The sequence below is a fragment of the Symphalangus syndactylus genome, chromosome 1 (assembly GCF_028878055.3).
Source record: "Symphalangus syndactylus isolate Jambi chromosome 1, NHGRI_mSymSyn1-v2.1_pri, whole genome shotgun sequence".
Taxonomy (NCBI): domain Eukaryota; kingdom Metazoa; phylum Chordata; class Mammalia; order Primates; family Hylobatidae; genus Symphalangus; species Symphalangus syndactylus.
The window spans coordinates 155055570-155078586 of NC_072423.2; the positions used below are offsets into that span (position 1 = coordinate 155055570).

General features: G+C 45.1%; 1 protein-coding gene across 2 annotated transcripts in view; it reads left to right on the forward strand.

Moving 5' to 3' along the window:
* Positions 1-5602: 5602 nt before the first annotated feature.
* CSMD1 (CUB and Sushi multiple domains 1) overlaps positions 5603-23017 on the forward strand; it is a 2032824-nt gene continuing 2015409 nt past the window's right edge. Inside the window, exon 1 of one of the 2 annotated variants that reach the window (XM_055289255.2) lies at positions 5603-6185. In XM_055289255.2, coding sequence (XP_055145230.2) covers positions 6101-6185 — 85 coding nt within the window. In that variant the 5' untranslated portion in view covers positions 5603-6100. The remainder of the gene's footprint in view (positions 6186-23017) is intronic. The other variant, XM_055289263.2, reaches the window with a different exon arrangement.

Consider the following 23017-nt stretch of genomic DNA (forward strand, 5'->3'; position numbering starts at 1 on the left):
CAGGCTGGAGTGCAGTGGTGGAATCTTGGCTCACCACAACCTCCGCTTTCTGGGTTCAAGCGATTCTCTTGCCTCAACCTCCTGAGTAGCTGGGGTTACAGGTGTGCACCACCATGCCCAGCTAATTTTCACTTCTTTTCTTTTTTTTCTTTTGTATCTTTAGTAGAAATGGGGTTTCACCATGTTGGCCAGGCTGGTCTCGAACTCCTGACCTCGTGATCTGCCCACCTCAGCCTCCCAAAGTGCTGGGATTACAGGCATAAGCCACCGCACCGGGCCTTATTTGTGTTTTTATGACAGTATTTAGCACTGGAGGAATAATGTGGAGTCTGTTGTTCCTTCACGGATCTACTGATGGGCAGTAGCAGACCACACTGATAGCTATTCGAAGCATCTCTGCCCTAGCTGTTCTTTCCTGTAAGAGGAGAGCATCATTAATGAACATTCAGAATGTCACTTCACCTAGTTCCGGACGTGCTTTTCAAGCTTGCTCGTGTTCCACAGGCCTTGGGAAACAGCCAGGTGTGAGGCAGCCTTTCAAGCTGATGTTAAAAGTCATAGTCAGTAAAACCCACGGCTTTCCCACATGGAATCCTGCCGGATTCACCTTCAGACAATCTGGGAGACGTTGAAGGAATATGTTTCTTTTCCCTACCAACATCCAGTTTGCAGCTCCTAAAATATGGATCAGAACAGTTGGAAATGCCATTCTCCATCTGGGTTTCTTCTGTTATTCTCTCCCTTTCAGAGACTGACTGAATAAAAAAGGAAAATCGTATTTTTGAGGGTTTACTATATATCAGGCATTTTGTCTATATTGTTTGGTTTTTCCAACCAGTCTATGAGGTGGATCTCATTATCTACATTTCAGACCAGAAACTTACATCTAAATTGTTTCTTCTTTTTTTTTTAGGTCTCTAGTCTAGGAAATGGCAGATATGGGATTCAAAGCAGGTCCTATTGGTTCCAAGTCATCCTCCATACCAGTGGTTCTCACAGTGGAATCCTGGATGCATCAGGGTCAATTTGAAACTTGTTAGACATGTATATTCTTAGCTAGGCATGGTTGCTCATGCCTGTAATCCCAGCACTTTCTGAGGCTGAGGCCAGAGGATCAACTTGAGCCCAGGAGTTCTAAACCAGCCTGGGCAATGTAGTGAGATCTTATCTCTACAAAAAATACAAATTAAAAATTAAAAAAGAAATGTACATTATTAAGTTGTGTCCCAAAGCTTATGCTCCATCAGATCCTCTGGGATTGTGGTCAGGAATCTGTATTTTCTTTTTATTTTATTTTATTTTTTTCTGTTTTTGAGACAGAGTCTCGGTCTGTTGCCTAGGCCGGAGTGCAGTGATGTGATCTCGGCTCACTGCAAGCTCTCCTTCCCAGGGTTCACGTCATTCTCCTGCCTCCGCCTCCCGAGCAGCTGGGACTACAGGAGCCTGCCACCACGCCGGGCTAATTTTTTGTATTTTTAGTAGAGACGGGGTTTCACCATGTTAACCAGGATGGTCTTGATCTCCTGATCTTGTGATCAGCCCATCTCGGCCTCCCAAAGTGCTGGGACTACAGGCGTGAGCCACTGCACCCAGCCGGGAATCTGTATTTTCACAAGCCTTCCAGGTCATCGTGATATACGCTGACACCTGCAGTGACCCTTCATTCGGCTACCTCATTGTGAAAGGAGAGAATTTGCAGTATTGTCATTTCCTCCCAGTGGATCATTCATAGTGTGGGTTGTCCCTTGACAGCTCAATTTGTCATGTTTGCTACATTTTAATGTCATTTATATATCCACGTGTATGTGTATAGTATACATGTGAAAAGTGTTAATTTATTTTATAAAAATGGGAAGATGATTAACATTTACTTATAAATCCAGCCAATGAGGATAGTTAAGTAAATATAAATTTACCTAAATAAATAGCTGCAAACGTTCATAGTTTTTGTTTGTTTTTTTAATGGCTTAGGAAATGGTCTGTGCTGGAGAATGCTCCATGTGTACTTGAAAGGAGGGTGCATTCTGCTGCTGTTGAGTGGAGTCTTCTATAGACGTATCTCTCTGTTCTTTCATCATGCCACCCTGGGGGCATAGCGCCATGTGTGTCGGAACCTTGGAGTCCAGGTATGCTTTTCAGTCAGCAAGGGACAGGAGGGGTTGCTTCTTAAATACTGATATGGCAAAAGGTTTGAGTATCGCGCACATTGTGGCCATCAGTAAGATGTGACCCCTTTACGAGTCCCCTGGTTTCTCAAAGCCACCATGTCCTTGTCATTGGAAGTGGGAGTGATAAAGACAAGCATGGTGTCAATGAAGTTATGTATAAAATGCCTTTGTAAACAAAACATGATTGTTTTGACTTCTGCTTTTATTCATTAAGCTCTGTCACACTTTTGCTCACCCAAGGTAGACACTGCACTGCTGGAAGCATGGATCACGTGGCTCAGTTACTGACCCCTCTGTCAAGGAAATAATTTTCCCCGATTCTTTAGTCGCCATCGGTTTTTTTTTCATATGTGACATTAAACAAACCAAATAATGTCACGTTTAGCCATCATGACAACACACCACATTTTCTAAGATTTTCGCACATGTACAGCTTTTCTAGCTAATTAGCATTCTCATTTGTGCATGTTTTAAAATTTTCTAATTTTATCTCAACTATCATGGTCATGTTTTCTCCCCCCTCCTCAGATAATTCCATTTAAAAGACCCTCTCCCTCTTCAGTGGCTGCACTTTCCAGATGTTTATGTTGTCATGTCTCCAACCTTGTCTTAAATTAGTTGCCACCTGAATTTAGGGATGTCATTATCCCTTCCAGAACGTCGGCACCTCTTTGCCTTTAATCATCGCACCGCTCAACTCTCTGCTCGGTCCCGAGTGCCAAGGGTATTTCTAGTGTTGCTTAGCCAGGTCCTGAGGCTGTGGAGGGTGTGATGCCCAGGACGCGGAATGGAGTCAGTATACAAGTAGAGAAGTATGATGTTCCAGGCAGCAGAGGCCCTGGCAGAAAAGTGGCCACTGAGCTTCCTGGTGTGACGTCCCTGGGCCCCACACCCACTGTAACCCCGCGTGGTTAATACTGCTCTAAGTAACATGTACTGGACTTCTGATATAGATTAAGGCTTTCACAATCATTTAAACATCAAAGTGTGTATGTATGTGTTGGGGGAGCTTGCAGTATCCTAATAGGCTCAAGCTGCAGCCTGACCGCAAGGAGGGCACAAGAGTGTCCTGGAGGAGATTCAAAACGCAGGCAGGGAACCACAGAGGAGGTTAGAGAAGTGAAACAGAGGGATCGCTGATCTCTCTGCAGACGCCAAACAAGAAATATTGGACGCTAGATGGCAGCAGAGCCCCATGTTTTCCTTCCAAATTAAACCAGCCTTGAGATCTTGGGGGAAAAATTCACTGTATTAACACACAAATACAACCATATCACAAAACCAGCTTATTTTATTTGACAACCGTTTCATACCCTTCTCATAATTATGATCAAGGAACAACTTGGTATGAATCATTGTAACTCTCTAATATACGATCGGGCCAAAGGAAATACCTAACATAAATAACAGCAAAAAAAATGAGTGGGTATTGGTTATCTGGACCATTATTTCTCAAGACTTTGTATCAAATAGATTCTTTGCTCTCTGAGGAAAGGAGGTGGCATGGGAACACAGGAAAAGGGAAGTTCAGCCTGGAGCCTGTCACAGTTATGTGGAAAGCTGTTCCATCTCTCAGGTGACACTGACCGTCGTTTCTGATTGGGATCCTAATCAAGTGAAAATCATCAAGAGACCTAGCCTAGGATGGTTAGATGTTGGAAACGTTTTTTAGTGGTAGAAATCCTTCTTGGTGACACGAGCCATTAGGAATGGCAATGTAGAGACAGGGCACCGTTTTTCAAGGAGAAGTCAGTTCTTCAGCTCCTGAAAAGAGATCCGTTTTTCCTGATGAGGCTCTTGCAATGAACTGTTGGAGTACTTAATGGGTCTTGGAAAGCATTTTTGTTCACTTGCTGACTCACAGATACTATCTGGGATCTGATTTAAAATCCCAGAGGGGGTGACCCTCTGCTCCACAGGCCCAGTTCAGCCTGAAGAACAGAACTCAGGGGTTCTATGGGAAGTCCCCTGTGACTGAGGCATTCTGTCTTCTGAGTGTCCCTCCAGGGATACACGAGGCAAGACGGGACTCTGCGCTGAGGAAAATCCAAGTCATGTTCAGGACTGCAATTCCAAGAGCACGCATTCCCCCCTCCCCGCCCACCCCATATTTAAATTTCATATATCTGCGAGGAGAAGAGGGTTGTGGAGGTGGCCCCAGTTGTGGCCATCTGCACCTTAGGCTGCAGGGACACTAAGAAAGTCAGGCTTTGGTGTTTCCATGCCAAGGTTGCAGTCCTTCCCGGATCCATTATGCCTTTGTAGGGTAGCCTAGATCACAGAGGCAGGGGCAATCTAAGAAAATTAAAGGAAAGATAGAAAACATTATCAAACTGTCAACCCATTTAATCTCAAAGACTGACTGAGAGGAAGCGCAGGTGGGATGAAGCCGTGGGCTCTCCCTCCCACCACAGGCATTCGGTGCTGTGGGGATACCACAGGTAGACGGTTGTATACTCTAATGGTTCCAGGCCTGGAGGCTAATTCTCTCTTACTAGGGTATGGGATTTCCATGTTCCGTCCTCTAAAAGGGCTAAACTTTTTTGGTCAAGGATGTCGAATCCTTTAAACGTCCTTCTGTGGAAACCAGCACTCACTCGTGGTGTTTCTGTTAACTGACCACCTTCTCCTAAAATGTCTCGCCTTACACGTTCCCCACGAACTGCAGGAATGCCTCCTCTATTTAGGGAGCTGGGTGAAATCCAGTTTACTGTATCAAGTACTGCTATTCTAAAGCACTGTTCTCTCTGCGGGCTTCATCCTTTTGCAGAATCAGGGAGAACCTGAGTCTTCTCTTTTAAGGTCCCTTCCCAACCCACAGAATTTTATATATAGTTTCATCAGAAGCTGTGCCAACATGCCGGCTCCCATAAGCAGACCATAATATTAATTCTAGAGATTTCCTCATGTCACATTTTATCTGAAGCTGAAGTTTGGGCATGGCTAAGCCTAACAGAATCCAAAGTCAGGAAATTTGTAAATTTGTGTAACTCCTTGCAAATAGTCCATCTTGCAAAACATTATATATATCATCATATCATGTATATATATATATATATATATATTCCTCCCTTGGAGTTGAAGCGTGTGCCCTTTCCACCTGCATTTCTGATCTAAGTAAGGCAGGGGGCTGCTCTCTGGTCAGCAAGGAAGGGAGATCAAAGGATGGAGGCCGGGCTCTGCCCCTGCAGAAACCCTCCAGTTTGCTGGAGTTGCCGGATTGCATTGTTCCTCCCCGGTGTGCGGCGTGGGCTTCCCCCACCCGAGCGCCCAACAAGTCTCCTTTCTCCAGCCTGCGCGCTGCTGCGCTGAGGCCGAATGAAGCGCAGCACGGCGCGGGCAGCCCGAGGCCCCGAGGCTGGGCTCTGTCTGTCTGGGACTGCGCTGTGGCCAGCCTCGGTCCCCTCTCTGTGGGTAAGGATGGTTGAGTCCAGCCTCCACGGCAGCGGCTCCTTGTGCCACTAGCAGCCCGTCTTCTGCGCTCTCCGCCTTTTCTCTCTAGACTGGATCTCTCCTCCCCCCGCGCCCCCCTCCCAGCATCTCCCACTCGCTGGCTCTCTCTCCAGCTGCCTCCTCTCCAGGTCTCTCCTGGCTGCGCGCGCTCCTCTCCCCGCCTCGCCCCCTCCCGCAGCCTCGCCGCCTTGGTGCCTTCCTGCCCGGCTCGGCCGGCGCTCGTCTCCGGCCCCGGCCCCGCCAGCCCGGGTCTCCGCGCTCGGAGCAGCTCAGCCCTGCAGTGGCTCCGGACCCGATGCTATGAGAGGGAAGCGAGCCGGGCGCCCAGACCTGCAGGAGGCGTCGGGTGCGCGGCGGGTCTCGGGACCGGGCTCTCTCTCCGGCTCGCCTTGCCCTCGGGTGATTATTTGGCTCCGCTCATAGCCCTGCCTTCCTCGGAGGAGCCATCGGTGTCGCGTGCGTGTGGAGTATCTGCAGACATGACTGCGTGGAGGAGATTCCAGTCGCTGCTCCTGCTTCTCGGGCTGCTGGTGCTGTGCGCGAGGCTCCTCACCGCAGCGAAGGGTAAGACGGGCTTGCTCCTGGCCGGGGAGGCGGTCGAGCCCTCGGAGGCCCCGTGTGCGGACGCGAGGGTGCGTTTTGGGGACCACAGGGTACGGAGTGGCCGCCTCTGCCCGGCGCTGCTCCGTCGCCGAAGCTCGGGGAACGCGATGCACGGGAGGGAGCTTCCATCGCGCTCTCCCCAGCCCTCCTGGGCCCCCGCCCCACCCCGCCATTCCTTCCCCCTCTCCTGGGCTCAAAGGAGAGATCTCTTTTTCTCGGCGGTACAGGGTGTCAAGGAGAAAGGAACCCAACACGAGTTGGGCTGGAACTGTGCTCCGGCGGGGCGGTGTTGCCTCCTCCGAGACGTGGACTCCACGGGTCCGGGTGGCTGAGGGGCAGTTGCCAGGACTTTCTCCCCGGACCCGACGCGCCTGGGAAAGCGGCCCGGGTGAAGCCGGCTTGGAAAGTTCGGGCTCTCTGCGGGGGTTTTGGTACCAACAGGCAAAGCTCTCCGCCGGCCCGGCCTCCTCGCACCCATACACCCCATTCCTCCTCTCCTCCTTCCCTCTCCAACGTCCTCAGCCAGCAAGGAGGAGCTGCCTCTAGAAGGTCGCCCCCGCCTTCCTCTCCCCCGGACTTCGCTCCTTGCAAGTTGTAAGGTGTTAGCAAGGTGCGTGAAACAGGCTAGGACTTCTGGACCGGCTTCCAAGTGAGATACGTTCACTGTGGGTGCACGGGTGTCCTCTTTCTACGCTGGTCACGGGAAGGAGTTCTTCTGGGTGGCTCCTGGGCTTGGGGCTCCGCGAGCTTCGTTTTCTCCCTGAACGAGTTGGGGAATGTTTTCTCCTAAGTAGCCTACAGGCTGCGACCTCAAGGCTGGCAATAGCTTGTGCACTTGTTTATTCTCCGGGAAACAACATAAGCTCCCTTTTGAGACAGGGCGAGACAGAGGGAGAAAGACAGAAAGAGAGAGAGAGAGAGAGAGAGAATATTGATTGATTTTCACATTGGAAGTACCTGCCCCTGTCCTCATTTTCAGCCTCCTTAGATGCTTTCTCTATCAGTCAGCACTTCCATAGATACTCCCGGGAGTATCTGTTATCTACACAGGGTTTTTCTCTCCTTTCATTTTTAAAGGATAGAGTCCAATCTTACGATTTTTTTTAAATGGTCGCTTGCTTTTTTACCTACTTAAAATTTCCCCGTCCTCTCTAGATTCTTCCATCTTCTTTTCCACCCATTTCCTTTTCCTCCAGTGGTCCAGATGGAAGAGTGACTGGCAGGGCGAAGGAGGACTGTATCTGGTTCATTAGGAAACTCCAGATCCGCCTGGAGAGCGGGGGAGAGACGTGCCGGCTGGGCTTCCCCTCCCTGCACTTGCCTCCACGGGGCATCCAGGGCTCAGTGAGAGCTGACCGCTCAGCACCAGCTCCTCCTCACCCGCATCCACCCTCACAAGGGGTGTCTGCGGGAATGCGCCACGAGATCCCGGGGAGCGCAAACGGTGGGTCTTAGTCACGCAAGCTCGTGGTCGCTCGGGATTGGGGAGCTTCTTGCAGACGCCGACCCTCTGCCCACCCGCTTGGCTCAGTCCGGATGCCTTGGCCGCTGCCGCTGACAGTGCCGGCTGCGGCGGCACCGCCTGCTGAGCAGGGCCCGGCTGGCAGCGGCCTCTGGTCAGCACCGGACAGGCTGGGAATTGGAAGGAGAGACAGCTAAAGTCTAGGGAAGAGAGGGTTGTGCCCTGTGAGGTGTACTGGGGCGTGTGTGCCGCAGCGCGGAGAGGGCAGGAGCCCAAGGGACAGGACCTGGCTTTTTCCAGCCAAGCCCCTGCGTGGAGAGGAAACACCTGCGAAGCAACTCCCCACAACTTCCCGCCCTTTCCCCTGCACTCCAAGCCTAACTGGGCCCGGGGCTGCCTCCTTTCCAGGCAGGCAACTCAGCCTCTGAGCTCACTTTCGGTTCCCTGGAGTTCCGCACGCTCCGGGCTCCCTTCCCCCGCAATTAACAGAGGTTGCTGCGTGGAGACGGCGGCGGCCCTCGCTCGGCTGCTTAATAATCCGCACACGTGTGTGCCGGGCGGATTCCGCCCCCACGCGGGTGGGCTGCAGCGCTAGGATGAGGCTGAGGCGGAGGCAGAGGCGAGAGGGAGGGTGTGGAGGGGCAGGTAGTAGGCGGGGGCTGCTCTGGCTGATTCTGGGGCGAACAGGGCAGGGGTTGCAAAGTCCTGGGCGCCTCGGGCCCTGCGGGGCCGCCCCGTGGAAGAGAGCTCCTCTTACGCGCTGCAGGCCCCAGAACCTGGCTGTAGAAGCCGAGAAGTGGAGCCCAGGGTCCCAGGCCCCTGGCGTGCGTGGAGCTGGAGCGGTGCTGTGCGCAAGTGTGTGCGCGCGGAGGGGGTCCAGGACGCTCGGACGCAGCTCTCACTGCGCTATTGTCTGGCCCACGCGGCAGTGGGTCCGTGGAGCTCTTTCATTAACCCCACAGGGACCAGGGACCGTGTCTCCTCCACGCCTGCGGGGTCAAGTGCGAGCTCCTGTAGCGGCCTGGGAAGGGGCTGCGGGCAGGAAGGGGGCTGGTGACGCCAGCGCCGGAGTCGCCGTTTGTGCGCTCTGGCCACTGGGGCGGGGTCGCCTTCCCCTTGCCTAGCAAAGCCCGGGTGACCAAGGTCGGGCCTCCCCCCGGGGGCGTCGTTGCTGGGCCCCGGGGCTCGGCAGCGCGCTCCAGGGCCGACCGGAGGCGCTTGCGCGCAGCAGGGCTTTCCCGAGGAGGAGCGCTCCGGCGGGAGGGCGCCCGGCCACTGCCGTGGGCAGATGCGCCGCGTGCGCCCAGGTGGCGGCTCCCGCTGTGGTGAAGGCAGGCGCAGAGTTTTTGATGCGTGGGGCATAATTCGTGACCTGTTTGCGGAGTCGTGAGGCTGGAGGCGGTCGCAGTTGAGGTCACTGGAACCCGTTACTGTGGGTACCCGAGTATCAGCTTCAGCTGACGGTGCTGTGCTATTCAATAAAGCATTGGGGGTATCGAAAATTCACTGGTGATTTCCTTTTTCTTCTGAATTATTAGTGGCATTGTAAAGGTTGAATCCCAAGTGTGCGTTTCTCTTTAAATGCCTGTTTTCAGGGATCAGGGGAAAAGGAGTAAGGCTGTAAGCATTTTCATCTAGTAAACAGGAATATTAATTCTGTGTGCGCTGGCTGGGATCTGCCCCTTCACCTGGGGCTGATCTATTGGCTGTTTGGACAAAGTTTCCTTCTCAGTTGTATCTTGCATATGTGCAGCCACGAGAATGCAGGCATTTGCAGACAATTACTTACCCAGAAAGCGTCCTAAAGGAGAGCACACACAACACTACTAGCCCTGAGCAGCCTCATTTTGAGAAGCCCGAAAGAGAAAGGTGGAACATTCGTGAAAGTAAGTAATTCAGACATTCCTTGACCCAACCAGCAGAGATGTGAGCACACACTGCTGAGTTTCCAGAGAAACCCTGCAACTCTACCGGGAGAGAGGTGCGCCCTCCCGTTCCTGCATGGTTTTAGATTAGTTACCTTATTAAAGACTCCTCCCACCAAGAAGGATGCTAAGACCTTTAATTTGCAGGTCAGACTCCTTTATGGCAGAGCCGCACCCCATACACTTCCTCCTGATGAAGCCAGGACACTCCTGTGAAGAAGATACTTTCGCAGGAAACCCCTAATCCCAATCCAGCAATAAAAATGTGGGCCGGATGCTGTGGCTCACGCCTGTAATCTCAGCACTTTGGGAGGCCTAGGTGGGTGGATCACCAGAGGTCAGGAGACCAGCTTGACCAACATAGTGAAACCCCGTCTCCACAGAAAAATACATTAGCTGGGCGTGGTGGCAAATGCCTGTAATCCCAGCTATTCAGGAGGCTGAGGCAGGAGAATCGCTTGAACCAGGAAGGTGGAGATTGCAGTGGGCTGAGATCGTGCCATTGCACTCCAGCCTGAACAACAAAAGCTAAACTCCGTCTCAAAAAAAAAAAAAAAAAAAAAAGTGGACCACTTAAAATGAAGTTAATATATCTGTATTGCTGAGCAGATCATGTCTTTTTCCTGTTGCATTATCAGGATATTATTATTAATTACTATGACTTCACATCAGAAGTGTTCAGCAGAAAGCTTTTCAGTGCTTCTGGAGCACTCATGTAGTTAGTCGCAAAAGGGAGTCTTTCTTCGGAAGTGACAGGTTTTGTAAACTTGAATGGTAGGGCAATGAGGTCTCATCAAACAAGTCCAGAGAAGCAAATGGCAAGTAGTGCAGGGTGGTAGAATTCCCCCATGTCTCAAGCATCTCACTGGCAGAGGCCTCGGGAGGAGAGGGAATGGCTATTTTTATATTGGCTTTCAGCTGGCCAATCATGCTTGATAAGAAGACTGCCACAACCACAGTGCTGAAGCTTCTACAGGGGAAAGCAGCTCCTCCTGGGGGCAATGCTTCCTTACTCTCCAGTTTATTGTGTCAAGCAAACACCAACCCAGCTTTGAAAATGTCAGGAAAATGGTTCTGCTTCCTTTAAGAAATAGATAAACAAAGGCTTGGTGGCTGGTTCGTGCTTACAAGCAGGCGATACAGCAAACCCAGTGTAGACGTTTCTAAGCTGTCAAAATGCAAATGGCATATTAAATACTCTCTATTCCACTGAATTTTAAATGTGCCTCTGGTAATTTTTCTGCTGAGCTCATAGTGAAAATAAGCCATTACAACTTGCATACATGCAATTTAAGCTACATTTTCCTTTTGGCCTTTTCTATGTCTTCTGGTTGAGCTCACTTCCCTCTGTAAGATAACTAAGAAGTTGCATGCGTAGTTGCACATAGTAAGTGTTAATTGTGTCTTTTTTTTTTTAATTTAAGTTTTATTTGATCAACTAACAAATCAGAGGAAGATACTTAACTGAAGGTGGAGATCTTCCAGAGTCTACAGTATTTGTATCTTTGGGTTGTATGGAAATATTATCAGCCTGTTTTTTCCTAGGACAGGAAAGTAGGAACTTGGACTGAGAGACCAGCAGTGGTAAACAAGTCCAACCAATTTGACACGGTGGCACAGCCACCATAGAAACCAGGGGCAGATTTTTTTTTTTTTTTTTTTTTTTTTTTTTTTTTTTTTACTGTAGGACAGGCGTGGATATGCAACCTGAGCCAAAGAAATAGATGTTTCAGCTCTACTGAAATGAATTAATCCTCAAGGAACTCAGCCTTTTTACCTTGCCTTCAATTACATGATGATTGTACTTAGCACACTGGTTGTCCATTCCAGAACAACTGATTGGTATAAAAATCAAATAATTGCACTTAGGTATTCATGCCTAAACGCAAGGAAGTAAGTAAGTCTTTTCCATAAGGACTTTAAAATGACCTCAAGTGACCTTTGATTAACCAGTATGTCTGTATTTTGGATGGACTTTAGTCCTTGATGCTGAGGTTGGTAAGTAACAGAATTTAAATTCCCTTTACGGGAAGAAGAATAGAAGGGCATTGTATAATTGAGCCCGTTGAAATTGACTGATTATAGGGAGCTTTATGGAAATAATGCACACCTTGTTTTTTCCCTCCAGCAGATCAACCTCTTTGGATGCAGAGTGTGAAACACTTCTCTTTTCTGAGCTCAGCTGCAATTTTCTTTAAACCATTTGTATCAACCAGTACTGTCTGGGAGAGGAAAATGCCATCAGTGGTTTAGGGAAGTTGCAGAATCTTTATTTATCCTCAAATATCTTTGTTCATGAAGATGAGAGATTTCATCATCCATTAGGCACCTTGTCTCATCCACCAACTCTAAATGTGTTGTAAACATTCCACCAAGGAATAACATTTCAACAAATTAACTTCAGTTAGAGTCAGTGTCACTTTGACCTACGGTGGCCACATTTATCCCCATCTGAAATTTCTTTGGGGAATGAAAAGAAAAAAGATCATGCAGGCATATTTTTTTTTTGTCAAAAATAACCTACATATTTTATTTTACTGATGCATTTTGCAATTTGTTGGTTGAAATCCTGAACTAGTTTTAGCTTGGTAAAAGTTATAAAAGGGAAATGAATATTTCAATGTCGTCATTCCACCCAAATATACTTGCATACTTTGATACTTCCATCTTAATGCTCATAATTTGATACTTGATGCTCATAATTTTAATGTAATTTCGCCACATCCTTTGTAAGGTGGAGACTAATGCATATAATGCTATGTTTTGAAAGCTATCATCATAATAGACATGAGATCAAGAAGCACATAAACATGAAGGAGTCAAATTGTTGGTGTCACTTCCCACTTTTTTTCATTGTATTAGTCAGGATTCTCTAGAGGGACAGAACAAATGGGATAAATGTATATATAAAGGGGAGTTTATTAAGTAGTACTGACTCACAGGATCACAAGGTGAAGTCCCGCAATAGGCTGTCAGCAAGCTGTGGAGCAAGGTAGTCAACAGTGCAGCCTTCAGCCTGTGGCCAAAAGTCCAAAAGCCCGCGGAAAACCACTGGTGTAAGTTCAAGAGTCCAGTAGATAAACAACTTAGAGTCCGATGTTCGAGGGCAAGAAGCATCCAGCCCAGGAGGAAGATGAAGACCGGAAGACTCAGCATGTCGGCTTTCTTCTAGCCATACTGACAGTTGGTTAGCTACTGCCCACCCACACTGAGGGAGGGTCTGCCTCTCCCAGTCCATTGACTCTAATGTTAATCTTTTTTGGCAACATCCTCATAGACACACCCAGGAACCTTGCTTTTCATCCTTCAATCCAATCAAGTTGACACTCAGTATTTTAAATTATATAAAATATTGGTCAGATTCCAGTGCTTTTTATTTTTTACTTTTTGGCGTGATATATTTTGGGGAGCTTCAATCTCAATAAAATTCAAGAAAAACTAATGTAGTGTGGATATGATAGAGATAACTACAACTTTTTGTCTGAGTTATTCAGATAATTATAAATCATGAAACCCGATGGAATTAAAGCAACTTTGCAAGGCACTGAGCGTTTTCCTAAAGTGTTGCAGCAACCCTCTGCTTTCTGTACTGAACATGCCTGTCACCGTTATCATTACAGCTGTCAAAGTCAGGGTGGGCATGACATAGAGTTTGAATACTCTATGTAAACTTTGTGTGCATAAGAATTACTTGTTTCAATCTTGATTCAGTGCAAATTCCATGGCTTCTTTTCCAAATGATTCTCAATAAGTGGATTTTGGATGGAGGTAGAAATCTATTTATTGACTACTCACGCCCATCCCAGGTAATTCTGATACGGAGAATACATATAATCTCACTTAGGGAATGCCACTTTGGGTGCTAGGTAGTAAAATATGGCTTCTAACTTTGAGCTAGTAAAAATGCAATGGATATATTTGTATATGTGTAATACATGATGTATTCTATATGCATTTATCTGTATATAAACATTATCTATGTATTATATATTTTAAATATAGATAGGGAGAGTCTGTCAGTCTGTCATCTCTCTACCTTCCTTTCAATAAAAGTGATAAAAATCTAATAATGTTTTCACTAATCTTTCACAGATGAATTAGCTCACACTGATTTCATGAAGAATATACTATACTATGAAATTGTGCAATTAATTCAAAAGATTTCTTCTTTATCATCAGTGCCTCTATTATCCGTATCCATCATTCAATGCTGTTTAGTCTTCTTTTTTTAATAGTTTTACAACAAAACAGAGATTCAAGCTCCTTGTCCATAATGTTTATATTATGGGGAGATTTCAAGGGATAATTATGCTCTTTCATATAAAAATACTGTTCGAGTGAATTATTTTTTTCTTTTACTGTTTAGTATACTCTGATATCATTAGTGTTATATAAGAAAGGGCTAAACAGTAGATTAAAATTTGAATTATTTGGAGAGTGATCTCTGATGAATGAAAAACCTTTGAAATTAATTATAAATTGCATGCAGTCATTTTCAAGATGCCTGAAGAATGTCTATGGCTCTATTTAGAGAAACCTTTTCCTCCTCTTCTTTTTTAACAGAAAGTGTCTTCATTGATCTCTAACAAATGAGTAATTTTCTTCTACCTGAAGTTGATATTCCTGTAAAGGATGTGGGGGACTCTCATCATTCCCCTTTCTATAAAATTACACCTCCTTGATAATTAGTTACATAACTGTGGTTCCTAAAATCTTGCCTGGCGACGCTCTGAGTAAATTTTCACTTCCTGTGAAAATGGTGTATTCCACGGAACTTAGAGGTCTTCACTTTTATCTCAAATGATGGGCCTTATGAATGTTCAAAGTCCATCAACAATTTTAGTCACCACCACATTTCAAACTATCCCTTTTATTTGGTAGGAAAGTAGTGTCCTTTGATGTATAATACAGCTGGGATAGTCGAGCATTGCAGAGTATGATCGGCACTTCACAAAAAGAAGAGAGACCTTGGCAAAGTAAGAAGGGTCACAGTTTTGCAATAAATTAACTGAATTCATCAGACAATTTCCGTGCACTCCAAATGTCTTGCATTTCTTCTTGTGTCTCTTTACCCCTTTATAAAATAGAATTACTGTGGACAACATAAGACCAATCCATCTGTGAGGGTATTTTGTTTTTGTCTGACGGTTTCAGCTGTATTCATGAGGTTGCAGTTCACTTGTTCAACACCCATGCTCCATTTTACATGGAAACAATACAGATTTTAAATATAATGCCCCATACTTAAAAAATATAAATAATATCAAGGGAAATTCGGGTGAGAACAGTCATCTTTTTACTGTTAGATGGAATTAGTTTCATTGATTAATGTGATCCGGGTAGAACTACTGTCATTTAGGGAAGATATACACATTTTTAGTCTGATATGATCCTTAACAATGATGACTGGGGATAGGAAGAGAATTGGGAAGACTTGGCTGTTAAAAAGGATTGTAGTCATAATTTTGCTCACCTAAAGAATTATGGCATGTGCCAAACAGAATCACTCAATTCAGTCTAACTGTAATGCATGAGCCCTTCGTATTCACCTACACCACATTTTTAATAAAAACTTTTAAGTTCCAGGGTAGATGTGCAGGACATGAAGTTTTGTTACATAGGTAAATGTGTCTCATGGGGGGTTGTTGTACCAATTATATCATCACCAAGGTAGTAAGCCTAGTATCCATTAGTTACTTTTCCTAATCCTCTGCCTTCTCCCACCCTCCACCCTCTGACAGGCTCCAGTGTATGTTGTTCCCCTCTACGTGTCCATGTGTTCTCATCATTTAGCTCCCACTTATAAGTGAGAACACATGGTATTTGATTTTCTCTTCCCGGATTAGTTTGATAAGGATAATGGCCTCCAGCTCCATCCATGTCCCTGCAAAGGAGGTGATCTTGTTCTTTTTTATGGCTGCATAGTATTCCATCGCTACATCACATTTTTAACAAAGAAGTTGAATCTTTGAGTGCTTTCTAGGAGTTTCCATTTTGACTTCAGAAGAACACTAAAGTCATGTAATTCGTATTTATTCAAATATTAGGCTGTGTGATAGAGACGTTAATGTCAGGTACCTATTGGAGATTCCACTGGAAGTTGAAAGTTTATAGAACCTCAAAGTGTTGTCGGTGGAGCCCGTTCAGGTTCTTGACTCCACTGCATGAAAGAAGTTCATTGCAAAACAAAAGTACGTGCTGAAAGCTGGGTCATTGTGGATTGCCTGAGAATGAGACAGCCCTGTCTCATGCTAGGGAAATTCCCTTTATGAGCAGTTTATACAATTATTCATAAGAGGGCGGAGACAGGTGTTGCAGTGAAGCATGTGGACAGTGGTCTTCCGGGTGCACATATGCCACTGCTCTGCATGCTAGCACATACATCACATGGCTCACTAGCATCTTAGATCTCCACCCAGGGGTGTGTTTTTTACTATTCCAGTGAGAATAGGTCAGCCCAAGGACACTGAGTATGGGTTTCTGTTCTGGCAACAATCTGGGGATTTTTCCTTCTGCTGGTCATCCTCCTTGCTGCAGGATCTTCTACCCACATGGAAGTGGATGTGGTTTGTGCCCAGTCAAGTGGTTTGTTCTCTCCATCTATCTGGCAAGTTCGTTCCCCTTTACAAAAGGCTATGACTACCCTAATCTATCTCAAAAGAATGGAGGAGGAAGGGAACAGGAACAACATCATGAACTGAAGATGAGGATGTTGAGGAGAAGCAGCCGCAGAACAGCCAAGAAAACTTTGTGTTTTTCATTAGCTCAGTAAGGGCCAGTTGAAATGTCAAGCATGTAAATGATCCTCTAAACACTGATGCTCGGGGTTGCCCTTCTCAGACATTGAGTCATTGCTCTTCAAAGCGAAAGGTCGGATGTGAAGGGTACACTACTGTCATGGGGCTAGTCCCTGAAATATGCAGATTTATATGCAGCTTATGTTAGGCCTTGCTCCTTTCTACGCTCATGCAGCCAAGGGGTCACACCTTTGTTTGAACATCATCTACTTATTGGAAGCTAGAACATTAGGCATTTTTAAACATTTTCCCTTCAAGTTCTGTGATGGTTACTTTGGCTGTTCTGGAGTTTTTCTAACGAACTCCAGGATGTAATACCAACAGGACACTGAGTGTGGAAAGAAAAGCAGTTTATGATTTACTGGCCATGTATCTTATTTTCTTAAGTACCCTATGTGCCTTGCTCTGTAGGGTACAGCATCTCTCTCCCAAACTGACTTTCAAAGTCCTCCATAATCAGTCTTTTGAAATCTGCCCTTGTGACTTCCAATTCAGCCAGGCCAGGTACACCCTAACTATACCTTCAGTTTTCTCACCATTGAGGAGTTTTCCATTCCACCTCATTGACCATAACTTTGAGCTTTGTTTCCATGCATCTCAAGCCCACCCATCTTTGAGTCCACTTCTAGTTCTCTCTATCATACGTTGATCACCCAATCTCTCCTTGATCTAATTTTTTTGTCAGTTACTATGTTTAAAAATTATTAGTCATCATGTAGGAAACTGTAGGTTTAGGGTCCTCTAAAAAATCTTATTGTTCCCCGTCTCTACCAAACATACAAAAAAAAAAAAAAAAAATTGGCTGGGTGTGGTGGCGGGCACCTGTAATCCCAGCTACATGGGATGCTGACGCAGATGAATCGCTTGAACCCTACAGGTGGAGGTTGCAGTGAGTCGAGATTGCACCACTGCCTTCCAGCCTGGAGGGCGGGAGTGAAACTCCATCTCAAAAAAAAAAAATGTTATTCTTGTTAGCTGATTTTTCATTCATTTGTTTACATTGTTTTGACTTCATGAATCTTAAAAGTCCTGGAGAATTGAAGGGCACTCTTGCAAGTATCCAAGCATCATTCTGGTTTCTTACACATTCACTGTTTCTTTAATAAATAAACAAATGTTCTCAGTCTATGTAATATACTTGATTCCAGCCATTATTTTTAGTGAGTTCAAATTAATGTGTCATGAACATTTTGTGAAAACACTCGTTGAAGAGTTGACCTAGGGAAGGTATTGGTAAAGATTTCTTCCAGTCACTGTGCCTGCTTATTTACTCATGTACTGAGACTAGAACTTGTCAAAATAATTAGCTTTGAAACCCTATATTCAGGATATTATTTTGCCATGCTTATTTGATTCAATTGTGTTTCTTTTTCTTGACTGTTCTTCTTTGTATACTGAGTAAGTTTTCTGAGATGTTTGCATTTTTTTCTTCTGGTGACAATAATTTAATAATATTAGAGCTTGTTCAGCAGATATGCCAGCCTTCAATTGTCATTTTGATCTTCAAGACTATTTTATCTCTCCACTTTTTAATTTTAAAGAATTACATTAGAGGATTATGGAACAAAGAAGAGCTAATCAGTCTTTTTCTTTTATGACTGCAATTACAAAATTACCTTTCCAGCATTCTTTGCTGGCAACAAGAGACATGGAAGGGGCATGTCATCAGGGTGTTGAAAAGATGAGGCGTCTACCGAACTGAAAGTATAAAAAGTATAGCCAAGCCGAACTTTGGGGTATGATTTGTATCTCCTAGCAAATGTGTTTTTCTTTCAGTTTTTATGATGGGTGGACAATAATAGGTCTTTTAAAAAGAATCCATATAAAAATACTATAAAGTGTTATATGACAAGTTGAAGTGACTATCATTTCTTCTTACCTTTTATATTTTAAGAATAGAACCTATGAGAAAGAAAAAAGTACCTAAGTTAAAGATGTGGTGTCATTTATTGTAGCTTCAAAATCAGAATAAGAGATTTGAGCCACTTTTTAATGCCTTTAATGACAATAGTCATTCTTTGTCTCCAAATGAGGGAGAGAGACAGAAAGCCAACAGTATTTGTAGCAAGATAGTTTTATAGCATTCTGTGTTACCCAGGTTTATCCTCTCCGCAGGACCAGATGCCACCGGGAACAACTCAAGAGCTAGAAAACAGAGCTACATAGAAGGACAGATCGGGGGAGCAATCTTCCATTTGAACACTTTTTGTATTAGCTAACGACTGTGCTGTAACATTATTATTGCAAACTTAACAGCTTCAAACAATACACATGCATTATCTTATAGTTTTTTGGGTCAGGGGACTGTGCATGGCTTGGCAGCTTAGATGGGTCCCTGCTTAAGGTCTCACAAAGCTGCAATCAAGTGTTGGCTGGGACTTCATTGCCACCTGAGGCTCAGCTGGGGTGGAATCCTCTTCTGAGATAGTTGGGCAGCTGGCAGAATTCAGTTCCTTGCAGTTGTAGGAATGAGGCATTAAGTTTTTTGCTGGCTTTTGGCCAGAGTTTACCATCAGTTTCTGGGGGCCACACACCGTTGTCACCTGGGACTTCCTAGCATGGCTCAAGCCAGTTTAGGAGTGGGGTTGGGAGAGAGAGAGAGGGTGAGAGGGAGACTCCACAGTTGATTGCTACAGCTACAATTTCGTATGTAATCACATAATCCTGTGCACATAATCACGTGTAGCCTATCACCGTCAGTTTACTGAGTTGGTTGAAAGCAAGCCACAGGTCCTGGCCACTGTAAAGGAGAGAAGGATCCCTAAGGCATGGACATCAGACGGTGGGGGTGCCATGTGGGCCCCCTAAGAATCTGTTTACCACACTGTTCTAGAAAAATAATATAAAAAGATCATCTCACAATCAGTCAGCAAAGAGCTTAGGAACCATTAAGTAGAAACAGGTATTTTATAGGAAGAACAAACGTAAGTTATAAATGTAGGAAAAGATTCCCAAGTGTATAATTGATTGAAACCAGTGCATTAAACGTTGTCGTTTTCCCCGTGCATTTGTGAAACTCTAATTGATGATATCAGGTTTTGGTTGTGCACAGAGAGGACACTCCCTTATACTCTTGTTGGATATCTAGAAAAATGAGGGGAGGGGATAATTCGGCCCTATCAGTCAAATTTTAAATTATCAGATGTTTCACTCCAGAGAGTTAATACATCCTGCTGCAATAGGGGCTTCTTCACTGTAGCCCCCTCTCTCATATTGAAAAGTTGGACAGAGCTTAAATGTTTACCGTCCTAAAATGGCCAAATAGATTGTTGTATGACACACTGCACTGCCCTCGTGAATGTGTTTCCATGGTAAAGTGTTCAGTTGAAATTTTCAAATAATATCTATATTTTGATCCCATTTTCAGGTACAGAAAATGCAGGCTAATTCTACACACGTGGGAGATATCTGCAAAGATGCACACATCATGGTGTTCATGCTTGGATCTTGTTCGCTTTCTTCTAACTATGTCAACCTTCTCTAAGTAAAATAGTATTTGTTAAATTTTAAAAAAGTTGAACAAAAGGACAAGTTGCTCTTACTAGTCCATGTTGTTGGGCAAAGTAGAGATAAATAATAAGATTTTTTTTTTTTGAGACTGAGTCTCACTTTGTCACCCAGGCTGGAGTGCAGTGGTGCAATCTTCGCTCACTGCGGCCTCGACCTCCTGGGATCAAGTGATCCTCCCATGTCAGCCCCCCAAGTAGCTGGGACTACAGTCCCATGCCACCACACCCAGCTCATTTTGTGTAGATTTTTTGTAGAAACAGGGTCTTGTCCTGTTGCGCACACTGGCCTTGAACTCCTGATCTCAAGTGATCCACCCACCTCAGCCTCCCAAAGCGCTAGGATTACAGGCGTGAGCTGCCACAGCTGGCTAGATGAGATTTTTGAATTCACAGTGACCTTCCAGTTCATAAATTCAAGTCTCTCATTTATTTTTGTCCAGAGGGGTTCAATATCTCACCCAAAAGGCAGAGCTCAGTCTAAGGAATTCTCTTGTCATATTACAGTGTTGCTCCCAGGAGGCCCACAGACCTCTTGAAAGCCTCCTTGCCTGACAAATTCCTTCCTTCCTCCACACACCAGACCAGACCTGCCTCTCGATCTCACCTGGCTCCATTGCTGCCTTGCTGGGAGTCTACGTGCAACTGAGGCACTGATTCTCTCCTGATGTAATAGGCACACAGCCCTTGTGGCTACACTCTGGGAAGAGCAGCATGCTAGGAAAGTGCTGAGTTTAAACCTAAGATTACCCAGGCAGCTGGAGAAGCACAGTATCCAACCTTGAGGCTCAGGAGATGGCTGAGAGCTGTCACTGGTGCCACAGAAGTCTCAGTGGGTGCATGATACAGGGTTTTACTGCTTTGTTAAATAGGAAGTGACGATAATTTATTTGAGGTGAAAAACACATGGTTGTGATAACATTGTGTTAGCTAATTAATATATATATATTTTTTGAGACTTAGTCTCACTGTCTCCCAGGCTGGAGTGCAGTGGCGCGATCTCGGCTTACTGCAAGCTCCGCCTCCCGGGTTTACGCCATTCTCCTGCCTCAGCCTCCCAAGTAGCTGGGACTACAGGTGCCCGCCACCACACCCAGCTAATTTTTTTTATTTTTAGTAAAGACGGGGTTTCACTGTATTAGCCAGGATGGTCTCGATCTCCTGACCTGGTGATCCACCCACCTTGGCCTCCCAAAGTGCTGGGATTACAGGCATGAGCCATGACAACCAGCCAACTAGTTAATATGTTTTGTATCAATATGATTTGATCTGTATATTTGTCACTACAGAATATTTAATTCTGAAGAACTAAACACATTTTCACCACACCAACATATTTTGTGAGGACTGCTCAAATTAGCACAATTAGACAATTGCATTTTTAGATTTCTTAATGATTTAAATACATTGAAGGATAAAATGATTTCAAAAAAGGGAAAACTAGCTCCTTCTTTAGGTAGACAGTGAGTATCTTATGACAGAAATAATTTCCCTTAGCTTTCACACACTCAGGGGTTCTAAAGGTGCCTTTGACAGCATCTGCTATACAGCTAAGTAAGCCCGAGTTCCGTCTCCTCTCCTCCTCATAGTGTGGCCATAGAAAATATTAAACTTCTTGACACTTGGTTTCTTTGTCTTTACAAAGGGAATGTCGCCTGTGCCCAATATCATAAGGATTACAAGAAGAAACACATGTAAAAAGCATAGAAGCATGCATGGCTCTTACTAAGCTTAAATAAATGTGAGCAGCTATTTTATTACGGCAACTAAAAAAAAAATTAGACTCTCAGTTCTAAGAGATGTATCCTCCAAGTTCATCATTTGAACTTGTACATGAAATTTAGCTTGAATAAAATTAGAGACTCAGTAGAGTCAGGTAGAAAAGATGTGTTTTAACATCATTTAACACCGGGAAGGCCTGGAAATTTGAAATGACTATGAAAAGAACAATGAGAGGACATAATAGAAAATTTTGCTCTTCAAAGTAGATTTTTAAAGTTTGCTACTACTTTCTCCAGAGTTATTTTTTTCTATAAATCCTGATGTCTTCGTGCTGACTGTTCCCAATAGCTCTGTCACCCAGGCTGGAGTGCAGTGGCACAATCTCAGCTCACTACAACCTCCGCCTCCCGGGTTCAAGCGATTGTCCTGCCTCAACCTCCCGAGTAGCTGGGATTACAGGCACCTGCCACCATGCACAGCTAATTTTTGTATTTTTACTGGAGACGGGGTTTCACCATGTTGGCCAGGCTGGTCTCGAACTTCTGACCTCAAGTAATCCACTCCCCTCGGCCTTGCAAAGTGCTGGGATTACAGGCATGAGCAACCATGTCTGGCCCATATATTTTTCTAACTGCTTAGTTTTGTTCAAAAAAAGCATCGAAGGCTACTTTTGAGTGTTTTAAATGGTGTGAATTCCCAGTGAAGCCATTTGAAAAACACAGTTAATTTATTTACTTGGCAGTATAGTAAATCTGTTAGCTTTCTCAAGATGAGGAGCAGTTAGTGAAATCAAAGATGCTGGGTTGATTAACATCTTTAAAATAAGTAGGGCCCAATTCATTGACTTAAACATACCCTCCACCCAAACTAAACATGGAGGGCTTAATATTGTTAAGACTCTCAGTGTGATCTGGATTTTTCCTTCTGGCTTAAGATTCCAAAATTAGTGTGTCCTGACTCAAATTAGAGGGACACTTGAGTTGAAAAAGCTGCTGTACTTCCATCCGCCTGTTCCCCCTTTGAACACCTGCAATTGTATCTTAAAAGGTAGGGTATCTATCTGTGAGATCCCAAGTTATAATATAAAAATAAATCCCAAATTATGACATTAAAATTAGATGTTTCTTCCACGGCCAAGTGACTGAGACCTTTGGAATAGGCTACCTAGAACTCACGTGGCCATGATCGAGATACACCCTTCTCAAAGTCAGGTACGCTGAGTCTGGCTGTAAAAGCGAATGTGTATCTCTCTCACATCGATTGTGGCCAAGCGCACGTCCGCAAGGAAACCTCGTAAATACAGCACCTGTGCAGGACCCTCAGCAACGAATAGCTTGTGAGGTCTTGGGTATTGGACACCTTCGAATGTGTGAATGAATGA